This window comes from Ornithorhynchus anatinus, chromosome 21, assembly GCF_004115215.2.
Source record: "Ornithorhynchus anatinus isolate Pmale09 chromosome 21, mOrnAna1.pri.v4, whole genome shotgun sequence".
NCBI classification, from domain to species: domain Eukaryota; kingdom Metazoa; phylum Chordata; class Mammalia; order Monotremata; family Ornithorhynchidae; genus Ornithorhynchus; species Ornithorhynchus anatinus.
In genome coordinates this window covers 20,765,726-20,791,135 of record NC_041748.1, presented here as the reverse complement: position 1 = coordinate 20,791,135, position 25,410 = coordinate 20,765,726, and the positions used below count along the sequence as shown (strand labels likewise).

At 46.5% G+C, this 25,410-nt stretch overlaps 2 protein-coding genes across 3 annotated transcripts in view; both read left to right on the top strand.

Moving 5' to 3' along the window:
• Window positions 1-13,620, top strand: part of GRK3 (G protein-coupled receptor kinase 3) — a 148,843-nt gene extending 135,223 nt beyond the window's left edge. For both annotated transcript variants that reach the window (XM_029049390.2, XM_029049393.2), the window contains 6 exons: window positions 2,397-2,463; window positions 3,455-3,550; window positions 5,284-5,446; window positions 7,242-7,378; window positions 9,045-9,158; window positions 11,422-13,620. In XM_029049390.2, coding sequence (XP_028905223.1) covers window positions 2,397-2,463; window positions 3,455-3,550; window positions 5,284-5,446; window positions 7,242-7,378; window positions 9,045-9,158; window positions 11,422-11,583 — 739 coding nt within the window. In that variant the 3' untranslated portion in view covers window positions 11,584-13,620. The remainder of the gene's footprint in view (window positions 1-2,396; window positions 2,464-3,454; window positions 3,551-5,283; window positions 5,447-7,241; window positions 7,379-9,044; window positions 9,159-11,421) is intronic.
• A 7,658-nt stretch (window positions 13,621-21,278) lies between these two features.
• Window positions 21,279-25,410, top strand: part of MYO18B (myosin XVIIIB) — a 133,705-nt gene continuing 129,573 nt past the window's right edge. Inside the window, exons 1-2 of the mRNA XM_029049138.1 lie at window positions 21,279-21,478; window positions 24,691-24,774. The gene's annotated coding sequence lies outside the window, so the exon portion shown is untranslated. The remainder of the gene's footprint in view (window positions 21,479-24,690; window positions 24,775-25,410) is intronic.

Here is a 25,410-nt window from a genome sequence, read left to right as displayed (position 1 = left end):
ACCAGCAGAAAAGGAGGAAATGACATCTTCCTTCCATATGTTTGAAATTATTGACAGGTTGAGAAAATGTGCCACAGACAGGAGCTCAGGAATTTTTTTTTTTTACCCTAATTTCAGCCCTGCAGCTGATTTTTAATAACACTTCATGTGAGAAGCATTCGCGGACCAGAGGAATCAAAGCATTCTAGGTTTCATGTGACTGTTTTCACAAGACCCAGTAGGGGCCTTTTATGTGTGTTATTACCTCGTGGACCTGTATTGTGTTTCCATGAAGTTGCTATGATTCCCATCTTTTTTGTTTTCTTCCAAAGAGAGAGAGAGAGAATATGTGTGTGTGTTGTTGTGGAAGGTATTTGTTAACGTATTTGTATGTTGAGTTTGATTCTCACCCCCACCCTCAGCCCATTCCAGGGAAAAAACTTCCCCCCTCACTCCTCACCATCCTTAATGCCACTGTATTAAGTGCCTATTCTACTCTCACTATCCGGGCAGATTCTTCTTTCAACCCTGGTACATAGGACGTCTTCCCTCTGCTGTTCTACGCGGAGTCTGCTGTCTCCCAGCAGATTTTTGAAGGCCGGTCAGCCTAATAATAGTAATAATTGTGGTATTTGTTAAGTGCTTACTACCTGCCAGGCACTGTAGTAAGCACTGGGGAGAATAAAAGCAAATCGGGTTGGACACAGTCCCTGTCTCGTGTGGGGCTCGCAGTCTCAATCCCCATTTTACAGATGTGGTAAACGAGGCCCAGAGAAGTGGGGCGACTTGCCCAAGGTTCACACAGCAGACAAGTGGCGGAGCCGGGATTAGAGCCCATGACCTTCTGACCCGAGCTCTAACCACTACACCATGCTGGTTTCTGAAAGCCTCAGCACTAAACTGCAAAGTTCCCAAATTGGGGGAAAGATGAAATTTGGATCTCCCTGGGGAGGGATCCAAAGCTCAGTCCTTTCCTCAAGGGGTGAAATTGACCAGGTTTTGGGGAGGAGAGGTTCAGAGGGAATTGGGTTCTAATGCGGGCTCCACCACTGCTGAGTGGCCTTGGGCAACTCACTTCACTTCTCTGGGCCTCAGTTCCCTCATGTGTAAAATGGAGATTAAGACTGTGAGCCCCATGTGGGACTTGGACTGTGTCCAACCCAATTAGGTTGAATCTACCCTAGTGCTTAACACAGTGCCTGGCACATAGTAAGAGCTCAGCAAATAATGTAAAAAAAGGGAATCGAATCATTCTTTAAATTGTTCTTCGTTGTCTGCTGCTGAAGCAGAGTACCGATTTGGCTAAACTTTAACTTTGTGGTTCTAAAGCCGAGATAGCACTGTGAACCAAAAAACAATTCTGGCTTCAGTTGATCCGTGGCAAAATGTATAATTTACTCTTGCTTTTGATAGCAACTAATTCCTCCATTGGGTTTTTTAATGTAAAGCCAAAGAAAACCCATCTCCTTCGGAAGCAATACTTGGGTTATGATTATGCAGAGATATTCGTCAGATTTCTTATAGAAACTTACAGGAAAGTTTTCCAGTCGAGTCGGACCCTCAAATTTCCTTGTCCCCTTCAGCGTCTCAACATAAGAGGCAAATAATTGCAGCAGTTTGGTTCATTTTACACTGGGTTCTTAACCCGTGTCTTCAAAATAGGACATGAAAGAGGAACCAGCCTTCAAACAAGGCCCTTTCTGGAGAACAGCTCTTATGATAAAACAAGAAGCCATTTAAGTAAAGCTAAGCGGTGTAATTGGGAACTAGATTCCTGTTCACTTTTTAAATCATTCCAGACCAAGGAAGATCCGTATGATGTCTCGGAAAGTATTGCTGTGGAAAAGCCCTAATCTATTTTTGTTTTCATTGTATAAGTTTGAAACCTAGATGAGATTCTTGCCAGAAATCGTGTGGTTTTTTTGTAACTTTCCCCCCATTTTCTCTCTTTGACCACCCCCCTCCCCTCTCTCTCCAATACTGCCCTCCACCTGGGTTCAGATCCCAGCTCCGCCACACGTCTGCTGTGTGACTTTGGGCAAGTCACTTCACTTCTCTGTGCCTCTTTTACCTCCTCTGTGAAAAGTGTGGATGAAGGGCATGAGCCCTATGCAGGACAGGGACTGTGTCCAACCTGATTAGCCTGTAACGAGCTTACAGTCTAGAGGGAGAGACAGACATTAATATGAATAAATAAGTCATTTATAATATAGAATTTAAAGAGATGTACCTAAGTGCTGCAAGGTTTGAGGTGGGGCTAATGTCAAATGTCCAAAGGTCACAGATCGAAGTGCAGAGAAGACACAGAAGGGAAAGCGAGCCGAGGAGAAAGAAGGCTCAACTGGGGAATGCCTCTGGGTGGAGATGTGACCTTTGATGTTTCTATCTGTACTAAATGGTATTTATTTTCTTGGTAGCGCACAGGAAGTGAAAGAACATCCTTTTTTCAAAGGGATTGACTGGCAGCAGGTCTACTTACAGAAGGTAGTTCATTTTAATCATTCATCCCACTGACACATCTCCCTTTCATCTCCCGCTTCCTTTTCTCCTCCACTCCTCAGTTGGCTTCCCTTTTCCTCTCCATACACCCTGACAGCTCTCCAACCCTCATTCCCCACTCCAGGCCCCGCTTCCATGTGCCAGCCAATTTAACAAACCAGGAAGCAGCGTGGCTTAGCGGAGAGAGCTCGGGCCTGGGAGTCACAAGGACCTGGCTTCTAACCCCGGCTCAGCCACTTTGCTGTGGGACTTGGGGCAAGTCACTTTGCTTCTCTGGGCCTTGGTTTCCTTAGCTGGCAAATGGGAATTTAATCCATGTTCTCCCTCTTGCTTAAACTGTGAGCCCCATGTGGGACGGGGACTTTGTCCGACCTGATGAATTTGTATCTACCTCATGGGCTTAGAAAAGTGTTGGACACACAGTAAACACCTAGACAAATACCAGTTATAAAAAGAATTACCTGAGGAAAACTGGTGACGTTTGTGTCTGGTGACCAACCCGGAGGATGCTAAGAACATGTAACTAAGTAGTCTTTGAGGTCAAAGAGTCCCAACCACGTTGTTTGTGGTTGCGGCTTGGAGATGCTTTTGAAAGAAAGACCTTGTCTATTTGCGCTAACAGAATATCTGGAAATGATGCTGTCAATCCACAAGAGGGGAAGCAGAGAAGCAGGGTGGTCTAGTGGAAAAAGCCCCGACCTGAGAGTCTTACAGAGGAGAGATCTGAGGCCCAGACACGTGAAGTGACTTGTCCGAGGTCAACAGCAGACATGTTGCGGAGCTGGGATTAGAAGCCAGGTCCTTCTGACTCCCAGGCACCGACCCTATCCCGTAGGCCAGGCTGGTTCTCTACTTTTGTCCTCTCCTCCCCCATGTCACACTACCGGAGAGGGCCATTGTACAAGTCATGGTTATACATTCTGGGATTGGAAAATGAAAATTTTTCAGTTGTTTTGTCTCCATTTTGATTTCCCAGTATCCTCCACCGTTGATCCCGCCTCGGGGGGAGGTGAATGCTGCAGATGCCTTCGATATCGGCTCGTTTGATGAGGAAGACACCAAAGGCATTAAGGTACCTGTCTGGCATCTCCCCGCCTTTCATTTCTCCAAATCTAGAGCTGCTTACCTGCCATTTATTTCTTTTTATTAATGTCTGTCTCCCCCTCTAGACTGTAAGCTCACTGTGGGCAAGGAATGTGTCTATAATATTGTTGTATCACACTCTCCCAACTGCTTAGTACAGTGCTCTGCCCACAGTAAGCACTTAATAAATATGATCGATTGATTAAGAAACAAGCCCAGATTAGAAAACTGATCCTCCGATTCCCTGGCTCAGGTTCTTCCAGTAGGCCGTGCTGCTTACTCAATAATGTGTCATTTTTTTTTTTCTGCTATTGCTCCGTTCTCCCTAGCGCCTATTTTTCTGTGCATATTTCAACTAGTGATCATGCCCAACACTTTAGTTGAAAATGTAAACATTTTCATATTATTCTTTCTAAACCTTAGAACTAGCTCCAAAAGGGGCATCTTCGTCTCCATATTCTGCTGGTTGAAAACTGTACTTTTGCAAAATTCCAATTGATCAATCAATGGTATTTATTGGGCTCTCTTATTGTGTGCACAGCACTGTACTGAGCTCTTGGGAGAGGACAATAGAACGATATATCGGGCACATTCCCTGCCGGCGACGGACAAGAAGGAATAAGGTTTTGGAGATTAAACACTAATCCCTCAAAAAAAAAAAAAACACCAAACCCCCCCCCCCCCCCCCCCCGCCCTACTTGGATTGTTTCTGAGGTTTTTGTTTTTTGGTTTTATTTTATTTTTTTTAATGGCATTTGTTAAGCACTTACTATGTGCCAGGCATTGTATCAAACGCTAAGGCAGATGAAAGCTAATCAGATTAAATACAGTCCATGTCCCATATGGCCCTCTCACTCTTAATTACCAGTTAAAAAATGAAGTAACCGAGGGGCACAGAAGTGAAGTGACTGTGAGATGTTTCCATTCCTTAGATGTGTTTTCAGAGTGTAGACCTCTTGTTTTTAATCAGGAAATTGGTGAACGAAACCTCAAGGGATTTTTTTTTTTCCAGAATCACACACATTCACCGATAGAAATGTTGCATTATAAAATGCTACAATTAGTGTGGGATTGCGAGGAAGATTTAACGGCCAAATAATCGGCTGGCACGGAAATCGTCTGATAATTTAGGCGAATCAATAGCAATGTGGCCTTTAAATATGTCCTGGAAGAGTGTCATTTCAACAAACAGTGTGGTCTAGTGGTTAGAGCATGGGCCTGGGCGTCAGAAGGACCTGGATTTTAATCCCGGTTCTGCCACTTGTCGGCTGGGTGATCTTGGGCAAGTCACTTCATTTCTTTGGGCCTCAGTGACCTCACCTGTAATTTGGGGATTAAGACCGTGAGCCCCAAGAGGAACAGGGAGTGTGTCCAATCTGATGATTTTGTAGCTACCTCAGAGCTTAGTACAGGGAATGTGACTGTTCTCTTGCTATATTGTACACTCCCAAGTGTTTAGGACAGTGTTCTGCACACAGTAAATGCTCAATAAATACGATTAAAGGAATGAATGAATGATCACAGCGCCTGATGCATATTAAGCACTTAGATACCATTAAAAAATGCACTTTCTGTTGCATCATAATGTGCCTGTTGTATGAATTACCTTCAGATGAACTTTCAGGTGGATTGGCAACCAGTATTTTGTCATCACATTAGAATCAATATCGTCTGGTTTGGCCCATGGTCCCGATGAACTTCTTTCTGTCTTTTTCCCTCTAGCTGCTTGATAGCGATCAAGAGCTCTACAAGAACTTCCCTTTAGTAATATCAGAACGCTGGCAGCAAGAAGTAGCAGAAACGGTCTATGAAGCGGTCAACGCGGACACCGATAAAACGGAAGCCAGGAAGAGGGCCAAAAATAAGCAGCTTGGTCACGAAGAAGGTAAAAGGGGGAGTCCATGTTATTACCCGTCCCATGAAGCCAAGTTTCCTTTCAGGGCCGAGAAGCGTCAGCATCATACGTCTCTCGTTCAGTCGTATTTATTGAGCGCTTATTGTGTGCGGAGCACTATACTGTGCTCTTGGGAGAGGACAATACAAGAGTAAACAGACATATTCCCTGCCCACACATGCTGACAGTCTAGAGGGGATTCTTGAGGGATTCGTCTGCCCTGGAGGTAGAGGCTAACTCTGGTGATCGTTCCCCGTTCCCTTTGGCTCCGGGCATTGATCAATCTGACCCAGAATTGATCAGTCAATCAATCAGTCAGTGGTATTTAGCCAGCTCGTACTACGTGCAGACACTGTCCTGAGCACTTAGGAGAAGACAGTCCAGTGGTTAACACTCAACTAAATTATTGAGCACTTACTGTATGCAGAGCACTGTGTCGTGGTGCTTGTGCTTGTTGTTGGCAGGGAATGTGTCTGTTCTGTTGTATTCTCCCAAGAGTTTAGTACAGTGCTCTGCACACCGTAAGTGCTTAATAAAAATGAGTGACTGACTGGTGACTGAAAAAATTGGACCCCCATCAGCTCTTGAAGAGCAGACACCTAGATATGCATGAATAAATAAATAAAATAATTTTGGTATTTGACACACCCCACAATTTGCTTCGGAGCCACCACGTCTCCCTCCCAGGCTCAGATCCGAGCCGCCAGACTCCGGGGTTGGCAGTTATCATTTATTATCATTATTATTATTATAAGAAGCAGTGTGATGTAGTGGATAGAGCCAGGGCCTGGGAGTCAGAAGGTCTCGGGTTCTAGTCCCCGCTCCACCACTTGTCTGCTGTGTGACCTTGAATAAGTAGCTTAACTTCTCTGGGCCTCAGTGACATCATCTATAAAATGGGAATTGAGATTGTGAGCCCTATGTGGGACAGAGTTTGCATCCAACCTGACATGTTTGTATTCACCCTATAGCTTAATACAGAGACTGTCACATAGCAAGCACTTAACAAATACTGTTATTATATTCATTATTATTATTATTTCATTTCTGGAATTTGCGAAGCACCTACTATGTATCAGGCACTGTACTATGCACTGGGCTAGATACAAGCTAATCCAGTTGGACACAGTCCCTGCCCCACATGGGGCTCACAGTCATTCACTCATTCAATCGTATTTATTGAACGCTTTCTGTGTGCAGAGCATTGTACTAAGCTACTGGGAGCGGACAGTACAACAACAAACAGATACATTTCCTGCCCACATGAGCTTACGGTCCTAATCCCCATTTTACAGATGAGGTCACTGAGGCACAGAGAAGGGAATTGATTTGCCCAAGATCACACAGCAGGTGAATTGTGGAGCCAGAATTAGAATCCAGGTCCTTCCGATTCCCGGACACCGGCTCCATTCGCTGGGCTGCATCACAAACCAGAGTTTTTCCCGTTTTGAATTGGCACCACCCCCTTGGCACATCACCAGGAGGGGTCATTTTCCCTCACTGCCAGCCTGAGCAGCCTGGAAACGGGCTCTGGTTTGCCCCATCGGGCATCCGACGCCTGAGTCATCGGAGGTCACCATCATTGGCAGAAGGCTCCTGATTGTTTCATTTTCCCTATCATCTCCACACTCCGCGCTCTCCTTGTAGAGCTAAGCATACCGAGGTGGCAACGATGCTTTGGGAGAGGAAAAACAAATAACGTCGTATTTTTAGTCTAGCACAGCGTTATGCCGTTGTCGGATTCTTGCGTTAACCCAGCCTTAATATCGTTTTGTTTCTGGCCCAGATTATGCACTGGGGAAAGACTGTATTATGCACGGTTACATGCTCAAACTGGGAAATCCGTTTCTGACTCAGTGGCAGCGGCGGTACTTCTATCTCTTTCCCAACCGACTTGAATGGAGAGGAGAAGGAGAATCCAGGGTGAGTGTGAGAGACTAATTTAAACGAACGGCGGGATTCTTCTTAAAGCGCTCGATTCACTCATTCATTTCTTGAGCACTGACTGAGTGCAGAGCACTGTACGAAGCACTTGGGGGGAGTATAATACAGCGATAAAATGAAATAAAATAAAATGAAATCTTGACGCGTGCCTTGAAAATGTTATATTCCCTGCGCACAACGAGCTCACATTCTAGAGGGGGAGACAGACATCAATATAAATGGTTAAATGACATTTATGTGATCTAAAGCAAATCTCTTAATTTCTCTGGGCCTCAGTTCCCTCATCTATAAAATGGGGATCGAGACTGTGAACCCCATGTGGGACAGGGTCTGTGTCCAAACCTGATTTGCTCATATCCAGCCCAGTGCCCACTACAGTTTGTAGCACATAGTAAGACCTTAACAAATGCCATTATTATTATTTTCTGTGCAAATTTCTTGTAAATCACCTGCATCTTCCCGGCTTTTTAAGTTGCCCCATCCTAGGCAGTCAATAATTTTAGGTTCTTGCTACTTTCTGGACACTAGAATATTATGCTAGCAGTGCACCCGGGAGGTGATTTTTCTTGGTTTTTCTTTTGAATTGGGAATATCAGACTAAACAGGCATCTGTTGTGGGCACTCCTACTGAATCAATCAGTGGTATTTATTGAGTACTCACTTTGTCCAGAGCATTGTGCTAAGCACTTGGGGAAGTGCAGTGCAGTAGAATTGGTAGACATGATCCCTGCCCGTAATTGTGGTATTTGTTAAGTGTTTACCCTGTTGCAGGCACTGTGCTAAGTCCTAAGGCCTCCCCTGACTAAGCCCTCCTTTCCTCTTCTCCCACTCCCGTTCGCATCGCCGTGACTTGCTCCCTTTATTCATACCGCCTCTCAGCCCCACACGACATATGTCCATTATCTGTCATATATTGATTTCTATCAATGTCCATCTCCCCCTCTAGACTCTAAGCTCGTTGTGGGCAGGGAATGTATCAAATTTTCAAGACATGCGTCAAGATTTCATTTTTGTTCTTTCAATCATATTTTTTTTTGAGCGTTTACTGTGTGCAGAGCACTGTACTAAGCTCTTTGTTCATACAAGCCACTTAGGATTTTACAGCAAGCTCATCAGTGATTTAGTTTCCTGTAATCACAGAAAGAATATGTTAGCGTATTATAAAATCCCTCCTGGTCTGTCTTGAATTTTAGTTGACAAGGCTTTTTTTGTGTTGAGTGTTTTGGAGGTAAAGTGAATTGAGGGATACTTTGCTTTTTGTTCTAGTGACTTCCCTCCTGTGGCAATAAGGAGTGACTTTTTTCTTTCTTTTTTTGTTCATTTTATTATAAATGAGATTTTGACCTCTAGACTGTAGCTCTGTGTAGGCAGGGAATGTGTCTACCAATTCAGTTATATTGTCCTCTTGCAAGCACTTAGTCCAGTGATCTGCCCTCAGTAGGTGCTCAATAAATACCACTGGTGATGGTGATGACCTTTTGTTTACAGTGCCTTGTAGCTGTTTTATCACCTCTTGTTGAGGAGCAAAAATGTAAAAAATTGCTAAATGCATTTGATTCTTTCTCAACCAGTGTATTTTTTGGAAAGAAATGTTTAAGGCAAACAAAGTTTTATATTGTAAAGCCCTTTTATTTTGTTTTTCAAGCAAAATCTACTGACCATGGAACAAATAGTGTTGGTGGAGGAAACCCAAATTAAAGACAAAAAATGCATCTTGTTGCGGATTAAAGGAGGAAAACAATTTGTCTTACAATGTGAGGTGAGCTCATTACATTTCAAACACTGTTCTAAATTCTGGGGTAGGTACAAGTTAATTATGTCAGACACAGTCCCTGGACCGCATGGGGCTCACCGTCTGAGGAGGAGGGAGAGTAGGGATTCAATCCCCATTTTACAGTCGAGGAAAGTGAAGTCCAGGGAAGTGACGTTCCTTGCCTAAAGCCACACAGCAAACACGTGGCAGAGCTGGGATTAGAACCTAGTTCCTCTGACTCCCAGGCCCGGACTCTCTCCACTAGGCCACACTTCTGTCCTGAATGGATGAGTCCCTCTTTTCCTCCTGTCTCTTTCACCAACCTCCCTGGAGGTTGCAGTTCATTAAGGCCTCTTTTCTGAGGAGGGAGATGTACAGTCTCCGTGACCCATGAAAAATCCGTGGACGTAATCCAACCGAATATCAGGTGATTGGCACATGCAGACATCACCACCGGCTGGAGTTTCAGGGAATGCCTTCTCCAGTCATTTCGTGATAAGATCTCAAACCTTTAACCTGGTGTGAGCGAGAGAGGACAATTCCTCTGAGTCCAAAAATCGGTGGTTGATGAAAATGCTTCTTGTGGTCGACTTGGGATTTCCAAGAGACCCCCAGTCTCGTGTGGTAATCTGCCCCACGCAACCTAAAGATAGCCTGGGTCTTAGCCAAGAGAAACTAGAGAGGAGCATCAACTACTCTTAAGTATGGCCACCGAATGATTTCAGGGCAGTCCTCAAGCGAAACCAGCAGGTGTTCTCATGAGTTTTCCTATCGAAAAGTTCTCATATCGTATTCATTGTTCATCTGCTTAGATTCTGTGAACGCTTTCTCATTCGATGCTTTGATATGCATGCCATCTATCTCTTCAGGTTGCTTGTTCCTGAAGGGCAGTGATTATCTTCCCCTCATGTCCCTTTACTTGTCCTCTCCGCTGTGTCGCCTGTGTCGCCTATCATTTGTTCAGTGTTTACTGTGTGTGAAATGCCTTTGAACACTGTGGGAGATACAGGTTAATTAGGTTGAACACAGTCCCTGTCCCGCATGGGGTTCAAAATCTAAGCAGGAGGGAGAACAGGAGAACTGAGGCCCAGAGAAGTTGGGTGATTTTCCCATGATCACACAGCAGACAAGAAGATGTTTGATCTATCCCCTTGACGTTGCCAGTCCGGGGTAGTTACAGAGCTAATCAGGTTGGACACAGTCCCTGTCCCGCCTGGGGCTTACAGTCCTAATCCCCATTTTACAAAGGAGGTAACTGAGGCCCAGTGAAGTGACTTGCCCAAGGGCACACAGCAGACAGGTAGCGGAGCTGGGATTAGAACCCAGGTCCTTCTGACTCCCAGGCCCAGGCTCTATCCACTAGGCCTCGCTGCTTCTCTGTGTTACCCCTTAAGCATTCTGATGCTCAGCTCAGCCCCACAGCACTTATGTCCACATCCTTAATTCTCTAGTCTTTCCCTACTCTGAACTACATTTTAATGTCTCCCCCCCCGCCGCATAGACTATAAACCCCTTGTGGGTACCAACTCTTTTATGTTATACTTTCCTAAGCACTTAATACAGTGCTGTGCACACAGTAAGCACTCAGTAAACGCCACTGACTGATTCCTTTGATCGTGCTCTCCCAAGCACTTAGTACAGCATGTCAAACTCAGGAGGCACTCAGTAGATACCACCGATGATGGTGATCATTAGTGGCCCAATCTTAAGAAGGTGCAACCCGAGCAAACTAGTCTTTGAGAGTCAGAGGTGTAAAGGAATGACCCCAAGGTAATAACCGGGGTCACAGACAATCACTTCCGGCAAATTCAAAGCCTTATTGAAGGCCGTCTCCTCCAAGAGGGCTTCCTGGACTAAGCCGTCCTTTCCCCTTCCTCCGCTCCCTTCTGCGTCACCCTGACTCACTCCCTTTATTTATCACCCCCTCCCAGCTCCGCAGCACTTGTGTCCAGATCTGTCATTTATTTCTATTCATGTCTGTCTCCCTCTCTATACTGTAAGCTCACTGTGGGCAGGAAGTGTGTCTATCAACTCTGTTAAACTGTCCTCTCCCCGATGCTTAGTACAGTGCTCTGCACATAGTAAGCATTCAATAAATCCAATCAATCGATTGATTGATTGAAGGTAGGACATTTCCATTTGGGCGGAAGGCGGGGAACACCGCCAGGTTCTCACCTAAGCGCGCCCTCCCCCCATCACGGAATCAGGAAGTGTCATCATGTTGGGAAGCAAGGGCGTAACAATGTCTGCGTTTCCGTTTCCCATGTAGAGCGACCCGGAGTTCGTTCAGTGGAAAAAAGAGTTGACGGAAACGTTCAACGAGGCCCAGAGACTGTTCCGGAGGGCCCCCAAATTCCTCCACAAATCGCGCCCGGCCGCGGTTGAACTCTCCAAGCCGCCGCTCAGCCACCGCAACAGCAATGGCCTTTAAGGGAGGCAGAGGAGACCGGGTCCTCCCCGAAACCACCGACGGCGGTCCCCATCTCCGTACTTCTCAAAGAGGGGGAGGGGAGGAGCCGGGGTGGGTGGCGCCGCTGGACAATCAAGCCGCCCGTGTACAGCGAGCGGAACAGGGAGGCCTGAACGCCTCGCTCGCCTCGTTCCGTGGGCCGTGGCGACGAAAGGAGTAAGACGCCAGTCGCCCTCGGGGGCGTCAGGAACGTTCTCAGAAACGGAAGTCGCTTCTTCCCCCTCCCGCGTCATCGCCCCGGTGGCATTCAAGACGGTCCAGATCGTCAAACTACTGAAGAAGGAAGGAAGACACTGTTTCCTTTTCTCCCCGCCCTTTTTTTGGTATATTTAATATATACGCAGAATGGTGACTACTTGCCCCTTCCATTTTTCCCTCTGAAAGCGAACATATCCAGAGCCTCTCTCGGAAGGAACTTAGAGACCTGCGGTGTCAGAGAATGGATTCCTCCACCCTGAAGCGCTGCCATATTTTATCCAACAGTCACTGCTGATTTGTAAATCTTCGCCCCTTTCTACTGGCGATCAAGAGCGGAGATTCTTTCGTGCACTTCAGAGTACTGACTTGGGATGTTCCTGTGGTTAGAAGTTGTAGATGCTTCCTGAAAACGTGGAACTTGGAGGATTCGCCACCGTCCTCTGCCGGTCTCCCCGTCGGTAGCTACTCCCCTTCTTCTCAGAGGCCCACGGTGATCAAGAGGAGCGGACTGGAGCGGTGGTTCTGTCCCGTTGATCTTGCCGGCACTGTTTTTAAAACTGATGTTTTTTAAAGTTTACAGCAAATATGAAGGCGTCTCTTTCTCCATTTCAGGTCAATTTGCACTTTGAAAAATCTTATCAGGCCAGTGGGCAAACTGAGTCCCTCGGTACGTTTTCTTCCGGATCACGGCTCACTTCCTGACAAAGGGGCCGTCCCCTCCTCTCGGACACAGATCTTTTCCCAGCCCCGCGAGTGCGGCGTTTCCGAGCTGGCCTCAGAAAGCTCACGTCCCTAAGTTCGATGTGCGAGGCAATTGCTATTCACGGTTCTGGTTTGATTTTTTTGGCATTCTCTAACGTTCCTATCGAAACGTGGAAAATTTTGGAAGAACGAAACGGTCGAAAGCAGGCTGGTTGTGCACGTTACCTTGTCAGATATCTCATCGTCATTCCGGGATGTCTGAATTCATCAGGCTGATCAGGAAACCTACCCACTTTGCAGCCTGAAGAATTTCATCTAATTCAGAATTGCAGCTTCAAGTTGCATTTAATCCCCCATCCCTTCCCTCCAAAGCACCCCCCACCCCCTCGCAGCGTTCTGAACAAGTCAGTTGGTCTATTTATGCCACAAACTGCATAAATCTTTTTTATAGTATTTGTTAAGCACTTAGTATGTGCCAGGCACTTTACCAAGTGCTGGGGTAGATACAAGCTAATCAGTCTGTTTTGATTGATTGGGTTTCCCGATCTTAATTGCCTTGGTACAGTGAGGTAACTGTACCACAGAGGAGTGAAGTGACTCACACAAGGTCACACAGCACACGAGTGGCAGAGCCAGGATTAGAACCCAGGTCCTTCTGACTCTCAGGCTCGGGCACTATCCACTAATCCGTGCTGCCTCTCTACATCTTTAGAAGTTCCTTCCCTGCAAATTGCAGAGTGCCAACAGGCTCAAGAAGCAACTTTAAGCTGTAGATTTATCATGTTCTTTGTGCAACTGGATACATTTAATTTCACCAACAGTGAGAATTCCTGGACACAAGTAACAATCCGAATTGAATGAATTCTCTCCTTTAAAATCTGATGTGAGCACAAACTCTTGTGAATTTGGGAAATTTGGGAAATCCAGGAGAAGTACCACCTGAAGCAAAATCATATTTTGAATGGGTTCCTAGGACTGTTTGGTTTCCAAAAAGACTGGCAGAGGATCTCATTTGTTTTCTCCCACTCTTTGAGCGGAGTAGAAGTTCCAATGTAAAGAATCTTGCGAGCAGAAAAGTGATAAAAGCATGGCAGAGTTGTCTGTGGGTTTCACTATTTAACCCAGTGCAGTTCCACAGAACTGGGTTTGCTTGGTGCACAGAGTGGGAGAGGCGTCCACTTTGGTCGAAAAGCTCTGTGGGTCGCAGCACATTGCATTTTCCAACTGGAGATAAATCTGTGTCCGCTCATGCCTTTTCTGCCTGGGCTTTTCAAGCTATTCACTTGGCAGCGTGACAGTGAAGAACCCAATCCTCGTTATCTAAGATGACAGACTGGTTAGCAGTAATTTTTTTTTACGGGGTGCTTTCTATCAGGCATTTTCTCCCATATATTTATCAAAAACCCAGTACGACAGGTGTACGATGTTTACGATGGCAATAAGGTAGGTGAGCCTAATTTGGGAGGAAATTTGGGGTGGGGGGTGGGTAGCAGGGTGGCATCCACTCCATCAGGCAACGGAGGGGCTATTTGTTATCATCCCTAGATGGACTACCCAAAGGGGAGAATTTCTGAAAGGACGCTCGTTCCACCCACAAGTCACTAGAAGTGGGCAGGGTTCACATTGGATGAGAAAATGAGACAGTGTTGCACAGAGAAGCAGCGTGGGCTAGTGGATAGAGCCCGGGCCCCGGTAGTCAGAAGGGTCTGGGTTCCAGTCCCGGCTCTGCCACTTGTCTGCTCTGTGACCCCGGGCAAAGCACTTCACTTCTGTGGGCCCCAATTCCCTCATCTGAAAATGGGGATTAAGACTGTGCCCCTGTAGGAAATGAACTGTGTATAACCTGATTAGCCTGTATCGGCCCCAGCACTTAGTATAGTGCCTGGCACATAGTAAGCTCTTAAGAAATATCATAAAGAAAAAAATAATAGAGCAGGTGCTCAGTACAGTGCTCGGCACCCAGGAAGTGCTCAGTAAATGCTGGTGATTGATTGAGGGAGTTTGGATCCAGCTAGGGACTCGAGTGGCATTTTGGGACAGATAGCTGACGATCCCCCAGAACAAAATGACACCAGCCTCCTCTCCTGAAGATTCTGCAGCAGCTCCTAGTCAGTCATTGATATTTCTCGAGCGTTTACTCTGGGAGGTGTGCTGTAGTAAGCGTCGGAGAGAAGTGCAGTGCACTAGAATCGGTAGCTACAATCCATGCCCGAAGGAACTCACAGTGTAGAAAGCAGGAAAAGCCAGTGAGTCGGAAAAACCCAAGATCGAGAATGCCTTGATCTGCACGAGGGAGGAGCCTCAGGGCAGAGATGCCAGATCCTTAAGTGGGATTTGGACAGGGGAGCTGAAAAGGGGGTGAAGATTTTAGCATGGAGGGGTGGGCATTAGTAGGCCAAAAGTCTCCATTTTGGGCCTTTTCAGGCCAGTCGGGGAGGCGACCTGGGCACCAGTTTAGTCACCTGTGGAGATGCCCAAGGTCTTGGCACCTGTTATTTAGGGTTAGCGGGTGGGAGGGAATCCAACAGGACACATAACGCAGACAAGGAGGGCAAATGGCGAAACTGGTGGATAATTAGTCCCCAAAAAGAAAAGCCAAAACGCTCTAGGATTCACTTGAGAGGTGATTAAAAAAAGGGTGTTGGTATTATGAGCCGAAATAATCTAATCGAATCTTTGGCTTTTGTCCCCCTCCTTCCGAGGAGGAGGTTTTCTGTTATAAACTTCTCAGGTTGGCATCTGAGTTGAAGGAATTATATGATTTCACGGGAAGGAAAGGGAACCGTGTGTCAGTAGGATATGTGTAAGGAAAGGAATGCGGGCCTGACCTTGTAGTCTGTGTTCAGGTACAACCAACCCCTTTGATGCCCGTGGCAAAGATCCATCAATCAACCAACGGTATTTTTTGAGAAGCACTGTACCAGACACCCCTTTGATGTCCTTGGCAAGGATCCACCAATCAATCGACGGTGTTTTTTGAGCACCGACTGCATGCCGAGCGCTGTACTGAGCGCTTGAAAGAGGTCAGTAGAATCAAATGGAATCAAAACTAGGGTTTTCTTGAGTGCTTCATCGTCAGGCCTTCCAAGGGATTTAGCGCCCATTTGTTCTATCCTGAGAAGTTTGGACATCTTTATCGTAACGATTTGGCATATCACCTCTCTGCTTTCACACACTTCTCGGTGTATCTATTCCCCACCATCTCCTGCATAGAGTCATTTTTTAAAGAACATTTTCTGAAGTCCCTGTGGATAGTCCAGTGTTGTTAATATCCCAAATTTCACATTTGAAAAACAATTCAGTAGTGCATTCTGTCCAATTGCAGTCACTCTTCTAAGTGCCATTTGCTCATTTTACCTTAACAGGTTGAATTGGTTGCAGTATTTTGGTTGTTCCCTTGGAGAACACATAAGAATAGTTTGGTCCGGGTCACATTGGAATATTCACGTGGGAACGTTTCAGTCGTCATTCAAAGGAACGTGTAAAGTGGGGTAAAGAAAAGGGATTCTTTTCGCAGTTATGTAATATGAAACAGCCTGTATGGAATCTCTTATAAAAGAAAATTGTACGGATTCTAAATCCTCTTTAAGAAACCTCACCTAATGCAAATTTAGTTCCAATTTTTGCCCCCTTCCCTCACTATGTAAAGGTCTGATTTTTCAGGAGATTCCCTAGGAATTGGACACAACCGTATTTTGATCCCAAGTAGCCTGTGGAATATATGTATCCTCCATTACCACAAAAATGCCTGGGTAGATAATGTTTTCTCGACCAGACTGAAGGTGATAGAAATTACAGTCAGAAGACAATAGGTTCTGATGTAGGTGGGTGTGATGGATCGCCCCACTACAGGTTTAAACGCTGCTCCACGTAGATTTGGCACACGGGCTTCGGAGTTAGACATCCCTGAACGTCCACTGGCAAATTGCTATGAGCAGTGATCGGTTTCAAAGAACGAACGTGCTCCGTGGTTTTTCACCCTCCTCCCCCAATCTCTCGCCAAAAATGGCAGTTGCATCTTTTGAGAACCAGCTGATTCTCCCCAGTTTGGAAGGGGTTTCAGTTCAGGCCTAGCGGGATTTTGTGGCACAGAGGCCTCAGGAGGATCTTGCGTTCGCCACTAGCTTCATGCGTACTGTGCCTTTGACCCACCCAACCCCCTACAGCCAGAAAGGACGACCTTAATTTAGGGAGGCTCATACTTGTTCTTGCTTTGGTCAAGCAGGGACAGAGCATTTGAGGAGGAAATAAACATTTCAGTGTTCAACTTTTTTCACATAGACTGTGGCAAAACCTGCGTAGGAATTTATGATTCATTTAAGGTGTAAAACATATCATTTTATCTGCGTTTTTTTAATGTATGTCTGTTTTTAATTTTGTTCAGGGAAGTTTGTGTGTTTGTGTGGGGGGGTGAGTGTGTGTGTGTGTGTGTGTGTGTGTTATAAGCTGCTTGCATAACGAAGCCAAATGAACTCTCTTCCTTGCCCTCCTCCACCTTGAATACGGAGGTGAACTGGTCATTTCCAGTGAGGAATCGGGACTTGATTCAAGTAAAGCTCTTTTTTGTGTTTTTGGAAGGTAAAGGAGTGACATGAAAAGAGGTTTTAATTCAATCCCCTGACCCACTGAAAGCACAGGACTGAATCTGTGATCAAAGGAGTCGCGATTTCCTCCCTCCAGGTTTCTCGGTTTCACAATCGGATAAGAATAATTTAGTAAAGGCTATGGTGGTTTCCTTTTGAACTGGGAGCTGGGGAGCATGTGGAGAGGCTGTGTATTTTCCCTCGAGACCTCTTTGGGAAACAATATGGCTGCTGAAGGCCTCAGAAATGAGTTGGTTTGGAGAAGGGATCAGAACGTTAAAAGGAAAGAGACCTGAGGAAATCCTTTGAAATCAACTTTCGGTTTCCCAAGTAAACTGCAGTATTTTCATAAACATTCCTCATAAACTAGAGGAAGGAATAGCGTTTGGCCAGGTGGATGGGCCGTTTAAAGGACGTGGGGCAGGGACTGTGTCCAAACTGACCGTTTTTGATCTCCACATTTAGTTCAGTATTTGGCACGTGTAATAAGTGCCTAACCAATACCACCGTTCCTGTCAGATTCACATGTTTAGATCTATTAGCGTAATGCCCAGATGGAATTTTGGACCACCTTAAGAGGAACGAGGACTATCACTTTGGTTCATTACCTGGCGTTTGTTTATCCAGTTTTATTCAAGATAGTTTAAATGATTGTTTGAACTTTAAAAACTAGTCATTGTCCTGTAGTTCATATAGCACGTCCAGTCATTGAAGAGGCTTCTCAAAGTACTCTTGCCATGTTCTAAGCTTTACTGGGTTGGATTCAAATACCACAATCATAAATAGAGATATATGCTCTGAGCAGAGACTGAAGAAGCGATTTCGGTGTTGCAGGTGAAGGGGACAGAGCTTGGCTTGCTTCTCGAAAACTCCCAATGATTGTTACTTAGATTAAATGTACCAGGATCGGGTTTTTCCTGGATTTTGCTGAGAAATACTAAAAAATGGTGATGATATGAAGCCCCTGACTTTTATAAAAGGTTACATACCTCCTCTCTGCTAAGGCATTACCTTGAAGAACTGAGTAAAGAATTGGTGGCTTTAATGAAAGTTAAATGAGTGACAGGTTTTCCACTACATTGGGTGTTCACAGTTAGATAAAAGAAAGATTTTGGCAAGGAACTTGGCAGTGTGATATTTTCTCCGATTCGGTTATGAATTGCTGAGTGCTCCATTTTTCTTCATAATGTTATCGATCGCTATATGGAACACCTCAGATATAGGACTTCTGTTCTCTCTCCCATCATAGATGTAAGCATGTTGTCTCCTTTCCAATAACTCTTAGGGTAGCTCAGCGCCATGAAAAATCCACGAGAAGAAAATGTATAGGAGTAAGTAAAGAATCCTGGTTGTGCTGTGATTATGGATGCTATTAACCTTGAAATGTAAAAATTCCACGATTTTAAAATAATCTCGAAGCATGAGTCTCAAAGACATAAACTATCACGGTGCTTAAAACAGAAAATTTTATTTTCAAGTGCGTGTGTGAATTGAGAATTGTTTAAGATTTCGATTTTAAGCTCCTCGACGGCAGGGATCGGGCCCACCCCCTCTATTGTTCTTTCCCAAGCACTCAGCACAGTGTTCCGCACACAGTAAGTGCTCAATAAATACCATTGAACAATTGGTCACTTAGTGTCCTCTGTGTTATTCCTCGATGTACATAGTATATGATGGTCACAGGCGATTTTAATAATATTGTTAAATTGTATTTTTACTATGTTTGAAACTAATCACGACAGACTCCGCTTTATTTTGGTAACGTAAAGACTGCTAAGCTATGTAGGTAGAAAACAAGAGTTCTATTTTAACAAAAGGCCTTTTATATTATTTATTAAATCCATGCGTTCCTTCAACTTCTTTGACATTCCATTTGATTCCTGCTCCTTTTTGTCTGTATAGTTTGTTATTTAAAGAGATGGCAATTTCTTTCAAGTAGGATAAGCAACTTTATTCTGTTTTTCATTGAATAAAGTCTCATCCATTTCCGTAAATCTCTGTCCGGTTTACCCTTTTGTCAAGAATTCGGAATAGTTTTGAAATTCTAGACTGGCTCTGAGAAGTGTTTATCCAGCAGGAACCCGTGGCAGTCTCAACAGATCTGCTCCACGGTGTATGTGCTGGGCTTCCGGTCAGATGGCAGCTGATTTCCAGAGAATTTGCGGTGATGGGGCTTTTATCTACCACTTCAGGAAACATCCCGCTAGTTGACAAGAGTCTCAAAGTCCTAGGGTGAATCACAGTCTACCACCAATCTGCTGTTTGGATTCCTTTTTTTTGTGTGTGTGGTACTAAACAGTGGGGTAGATACAAGCTAATCGGGTTGGTGCAGTCCATGTCCCATGTCTCAGTTTCAGCCTGACCACACAGTCCTCTTACCTGGATCAATTTCTCAAGGTAAGAACGTTTTTACGAAGACCTGGTTAGAGGCTCCCATGAGAAGTCAGCGTGACCCCGTGGGCAGAACCCAGACCTGGGAGTCACAGGACCTGGGTTCTAATCCCGGCTCTTCCAATTGCTTGCTGCGTGTCCTTGGGCAAGTCACTCAGCTTCTCTGGGCCTCAATTTCCTCAACTGTAAAATGGGGATTAAACCCCTGCTCTCCCTCCTACTTAGACTGTGAGCCCCATGAAGGACAGGGACTGTATTTGACCTAATTAACTTGTACCTACTCTAGTATTTAGAACAGTGTTTAACACATAGTAAGTGCTTAAATGCCATAAAAAATCACCCCCCCAAATACCGTCAGAGTAACATTCTCCTTCAGATATGAAGAGGATAACACTGTCCGTATTATTTCTCGAACCAGCGCTCCCCGACTCCCAACTTTTAGCACTGATTCTCCTTTAAGATTTGGCCAGAATAGGTCTACTAGCCTAATTAAGAGCTCACTTTTGCTGCTTCCAAGCCATTCTGTAGCGGATGTATCTACAGTTCAAGGCTCTGGGCTTTCCTCTCAATCGATCGTATTTATCGTGCACTTACTGTGTGCAGAGCATTGTACCAAGCACTTGGGAAAGTTCGATACAACAGAATCGGTTGGCACGTGCCCTGCCCAGAGCAAGCTCAAGCTCCTCTTCCGGAAATGCGGCGTAAGTGGAATCTGACTGTTGTGGCTTCTCTTGCTAGGGGATAGTAGTTTTAGGAACAGACTTCTAGAGATCCTCCCCACAGTTGGAGCAGAATTAAGCCTAGCTGAAGGAAGCAGTTTTGGTAGCGATTTCTTTATGCAGGGAGTAATCCACTAGTTTAAGGAAATAGGTGTTTTAGCCGATAAAACGTGAGCAAAGTTCTCTGTCGTCAAGAGGAGTTTCTTTCTCGCCTTCTGACGTCTCTTGTCAAGCTTATTTTCATCGTTGCAAATTAAAAGTAGGATGGCCTGTCCACAGTAGTAGCGGAAGTAGTGAGTTTCTACTTCTGAAAGACCCAGTTTCCAACACGGGAGTTGAAGTTGAAATTTACAAAAAGCCAGTAAACCTGTAAATAACCATCGCTATCTATGAAAAGCCTCATTTGTTTGATCCTGTATTTTGCTCTTCACATATTTATTGTGCCAATGGAAGTTTTCTGTCTCCTCAGTGTACTACTTGCTAATGCACGTTGGAAGTAGTATTTTCCACAGAGACTGTGTTCAGAGCTTTCAGTCGCCGGCAGTGATTGTGATGTGCCCCACTTAACACTCCCACCCTGGAAAATTATTTTGGAACAGCTAAGCTACTTCTCTGTGTCGGTCAACTGCTCATAAAAGAAATCCCAATAAAAGGACGTGTAAGTGTGTATCTGCCTGTGGTGTCCAGTTTTTCCATTTTTCATTAAAAAAAAAATACACCGAGACCTTCAGGCTTATTGACTCGTGGAAAAGATGGAGATGGGTAAGAGGATGCCTTAGGAGACAGAAAGCAGTCGCCGGGGAGAAGGACAGATCTTGTCAGCTTTCTAGAATCGCTAGATGTCAACCCGATTTCGATCGGTCCTGCCGCGGTGATATGCAAGGTCGAGGAGGACAGCTGTGTCCGGCGGTTGAAGTATTCTGGAATGTCCATTTGCCAGGCTTACCACCCATGTCGTGAACATGACCCCGAGACACCCCGACATGTGCAATAAACAGTTCTCGACTGGGATTCTTTCGTATGTTTTATTTTATTTATTTATTTTTTACAGGGCAGAACGGTCAGAAGTGAGCTGTATGTGACTTTCTGAGATGTAAGGTAATACCTTATTACCTTGCCAGCCTTCCGGAAGCCCCGCGTAACCTCGATAGCCGCAGGACGGGAGGAAGCAGGAACACTGGAATCTTTAAATCCGCCATTCTTGAGAGTCCGTTGGCCTCATAGAATAGGCGATAAATCTAAGACTGAGAGGACTCTTTTAAAGTAAGTAGGGTGAAAGAAGTTGGACATGTGGAGCAGAGCGGCATGTAGAATTTGATTTGTGGATCCCACAGGGAGGAAGTAGTTTTGTGGAGGACGTCCATGACTCCTTACCTCCTCTTACTTGAAACTTCCACAGAGGAGATCCAACACGGAGTAGCATTTGGATAGTAATGTTATTATTGAAGGGCTTACTGTGTGCAGAGCACTGTACTAAGCACTGGGAAAGAATACCCAGATGGGAATTTAATATGACTCCTGCCCCTTAGGAGAATCAGCCTCTAAAAATAAAAAGGGGAAGCAGCACGGCCTAGTGGAAAGAACCTGTGCTTGGGAGTCAGAGGACCTGGGTTCTAATCCCGGCTCCCATCACTTGTCTGCTGTGTGATCTTGAGCAAGTCACTTCACTTCTCTGGGCCTCAGTGACCTCACCTGTAAAATGAGGATTAAGACTGTGAGCCCATGTGGGATTAAACCTGTCCAACCTGATTATCTGATATCTACCTCAGCACTTAGGGCAATGTCTGGCACAGAGTAAGTGCATAACAAATTCCATAAAAAGGGGGGCGGATGGACTGGAGACAGATACATAAGGACAGATAAAATAAAACACGACGACAAGAGGAAGAGAGAAACAAAGATCAGTAAGGCGCTGTAGCTAGGGGAGCAGTTTCAGCCTTGGTCAGTGCTCCAGCAGCATCCACTACAGTCTTCCCGAGACCGTTTAAGGTGGCTATTTACGGCAGCCAATTAAGGCTACTTCAGGCCGAGCACTCAACAGGGAAAGCAAGATAGCTTTGCTCATCACTAGTCACGGAACTTCATAACTAGTGGCCAGGGTCTGGGAGTCAGAAGGACCTGAATTCTAATCCTGCCTCCGCCATTTGTCTGCTGTGTGACCTTGGGCAAGTCGCTTCACTTCTCTGCATCTCAATTACCTCATCTGGAAAATGGGGCTTAAGACTGTGAGCCCCATGCGGGACAGGGTTTGTGTCCAACCTGATTAACTTACGTTATTTCTCCAGTGTATCCCACTTAACTTCTCTGTGCCTCCATTTCCTCAGTGGCAAAATGGGGATTCAATATCTTTTCTCTCTCCTACTTAGATTGTGAGCCCCATTTGGGACGGGGACTGGGCTCATCCCGATTAACTGATATCTACCCCAGTGCTCAGATAGTGCTTAGCACATAGTAAGCACCTAACAAATACTACTAAAATAATCACTCTGTTATATCTCCCAAGTACATAGTAAAGCGCTCCGAATTCAGTAGACCCTCAACGAATGCCACTGATTGGTTGAAAATATCTATTGCCCACCCCTCTCTGTGATAATCATATAACTGTGGTATTTGTGAAGCACTTACTCTTGGCTGAGCATTGCATCAAGCACTGGGGTGACGCTCAATATAGACAGATCAGACACGTTCCCTGTGCCAAACGGGGCTCACAATCTGAAAAGGAAGAGGGACAGGTATTCGTACCACATTTTAAAGATGAGGTAACTGAAGCCCAGAAAAATGAAGTGACTTGCCCAAGATCACACAGCTGCCAAGTGGTAGAACTGGGGAATCAGAGGACCTGGGTTCTACTTCCTCTCTGCCTCTTATCAGTTGTGCTTAGTACAGTGCTGGGCACATAATAAGTGCTTAATAAATACCACAATTACTATTATTACTAGAGCTGAGACAAAAACCCAAGTCCTCTGACTGCAAGGTATGTGCGCCCTCCACTAAACTCCACTGCTTCTCTGTACCAGACGGTACTCATAACGTTTGGGATTTTTGACCTTCCTCGTCTCCCACCCTATTTCATGGCCCCGTTTCTGATCTCGGGGTTGTGTTATCTGTGTTGGCCAGGCAATTACGTGCTATTTTATCTCCAGGCCAGGCCTGTCTCTGGTGTTTCTCAGGGCTTTGACCTGACAGTAAAAAGCAAGAAATGATTACTACAGTGCCTTGCATTCGGGGGGGGGGGGGCTCAAAAACCACCTGGCCCTCCCGGGCCTGGCTAAAGAAGCAGGCCTCTGGGAAGAGCACAGGCCTGGGAGTCAGAGGTCATGGATTCTAACCCCGGCTCCACCACTTGTCAGCTGTGTGACTTTGGGCAAGTCACTTAACTTCTCTGTGCCTCAGTTACCTCATCTGTAAAATGGGGATGAAGACCGTGAACCCCACGTGGGATAACCTGATTACCTTATACCTTAAGGCTAAAGAGGAGATTAACAAGCCCCCTCTTGCAGGGGACCATCAGCAAAACTGATTCCACCCTAGGATAGGAGTCAGCTTTGCACCAAGAACCTGGGAGTTCAGGACCAGGGAGCAGGCTTGCCATGAGCACTGGCGAGGTTTTCTTTCCAAGGCTGATTTCCGTGCCAGGGAGATGAAGAGTGGTGAGGTGGGAAAAGGGAGGGAGAGCAGTGAGGTTGGGTGGGAGAGCAGTGAGGTGGAGCGGGAGAGCAGTGAATTGGGAAGGGAGAGCAGAGAGGTGGTGAAATAGGGAGAGAGAGTGGTGAGGTCGTGAGGACAAGGGAGAGCCGTGAGGTGGGGATGGAGGGTGGTGAGGTGGAGGGAGACTCATGGGGGGGGGAGGTGGAGGGAGAGCGTTGAAGTCATAGGGATGAGAGAGAGCAGTGAGGTGGGGAGAAGGAGGGGGTGAGGCAGAGGGAGGAAGGAAAGCCATGAGGAAAATGGAGGGAAGGCGATGAAGGAGGAAGAGGAGAGAATGGAAGATAGAGGAGGAGAGGGCGGGTGAAGGGGAGACAAAGAAGGAGGAAGGGAGGGTAGAGAAGAGAGAAGGGAGGAGAAAGAGTAGGGAAGGGAGGAGGAAGGAAGAGTAAAGAGTAGGGAAAGGAGGAATAGGGAAAGGAGGGGACAGAGACACTGGGGGAGGAGGAGGAGGAGGTGACGGCGAAGGTTCAAATGGTGTTCCTGTGGCAGATTGCCAGGGGGAGAATGTGCTCACGTCTCGGGGGTCGTCCCCTCCCCTGGCTCTTGCCACCAAATAAGTCCATGCTCTTCAGCCGTCCCCCACCCTCTCGCTTGGCCATCCCCCAACCCCCACAGCCAGTCCCGGGTCGCTGATATTTTTAGAGCTGATCCGGTCCCCTCAGCTGCCGCCGTCACGTTGGGCGACGGCTGGGCAGGAGGAGGGGAGGGGAGGGGCCGTCCGATCCAGGCAGCCTCTGACCCTTCTCCTTTGCTCTCGGCTTTTCCAGCTTTGGTAGGAGCCCGAGTGGGGCTAACGGCGAGGAGGCTTCCCGGCCGGGACAGGCCCTGGTGCGCTGCCGTTGTTGGAGAAGGTACGTTGTCCCTGCCGTTGGGCACCTGCGCCCTGGGAGGAGGGTTGACCGGGCCGGACAACCAGGGGGTATTTTTAAGGGGCCACGGTGGCCAGCCAGTTGCCGGGTGATGATTTCAGCTCCCCCTGATCGGGTCGCCGGACCACGGTTGGCCTCGGTGGTCTCTCCCCCACCGACTGGCCGTTGGCCCGCCTCCGGCCCAGCCGTCCTGCCCCTCGGGGGGGACACGGCGGGGGCGAGAAGTGGAACCTCCAGACACATGACGAGGAGGGATTCTGGGGTCTCGGGGCGGCCTCTGGCTGCTCAACTCCCTGCGTTGCGGCTCTCTCTGGGCTTGGGGACCTGGGGGCTCGGCCTGGGCCCGCAGCAGGCCGGCCCCAACGGACACCACGGCCCCTCTGGCTGTCGGAGCTGCCGCTCACTCACAGCTTGGGCTCGGATTCCAGGAGACCCCTCTCTCGGCCACACACACCCTCCTCCGATGACTCTGAGGACTGTCGAGAGTGATAACTGAGTTATTTGTCAAGTGCTTAATACATGCCAGGCGCTGTACTGAGTGCTGGGGTGGATCCAAGCAAACCTAATGAGACACAATGCCTGTCCCACGTGGGGCTCCCAGTCTCAATGCCCATTTTA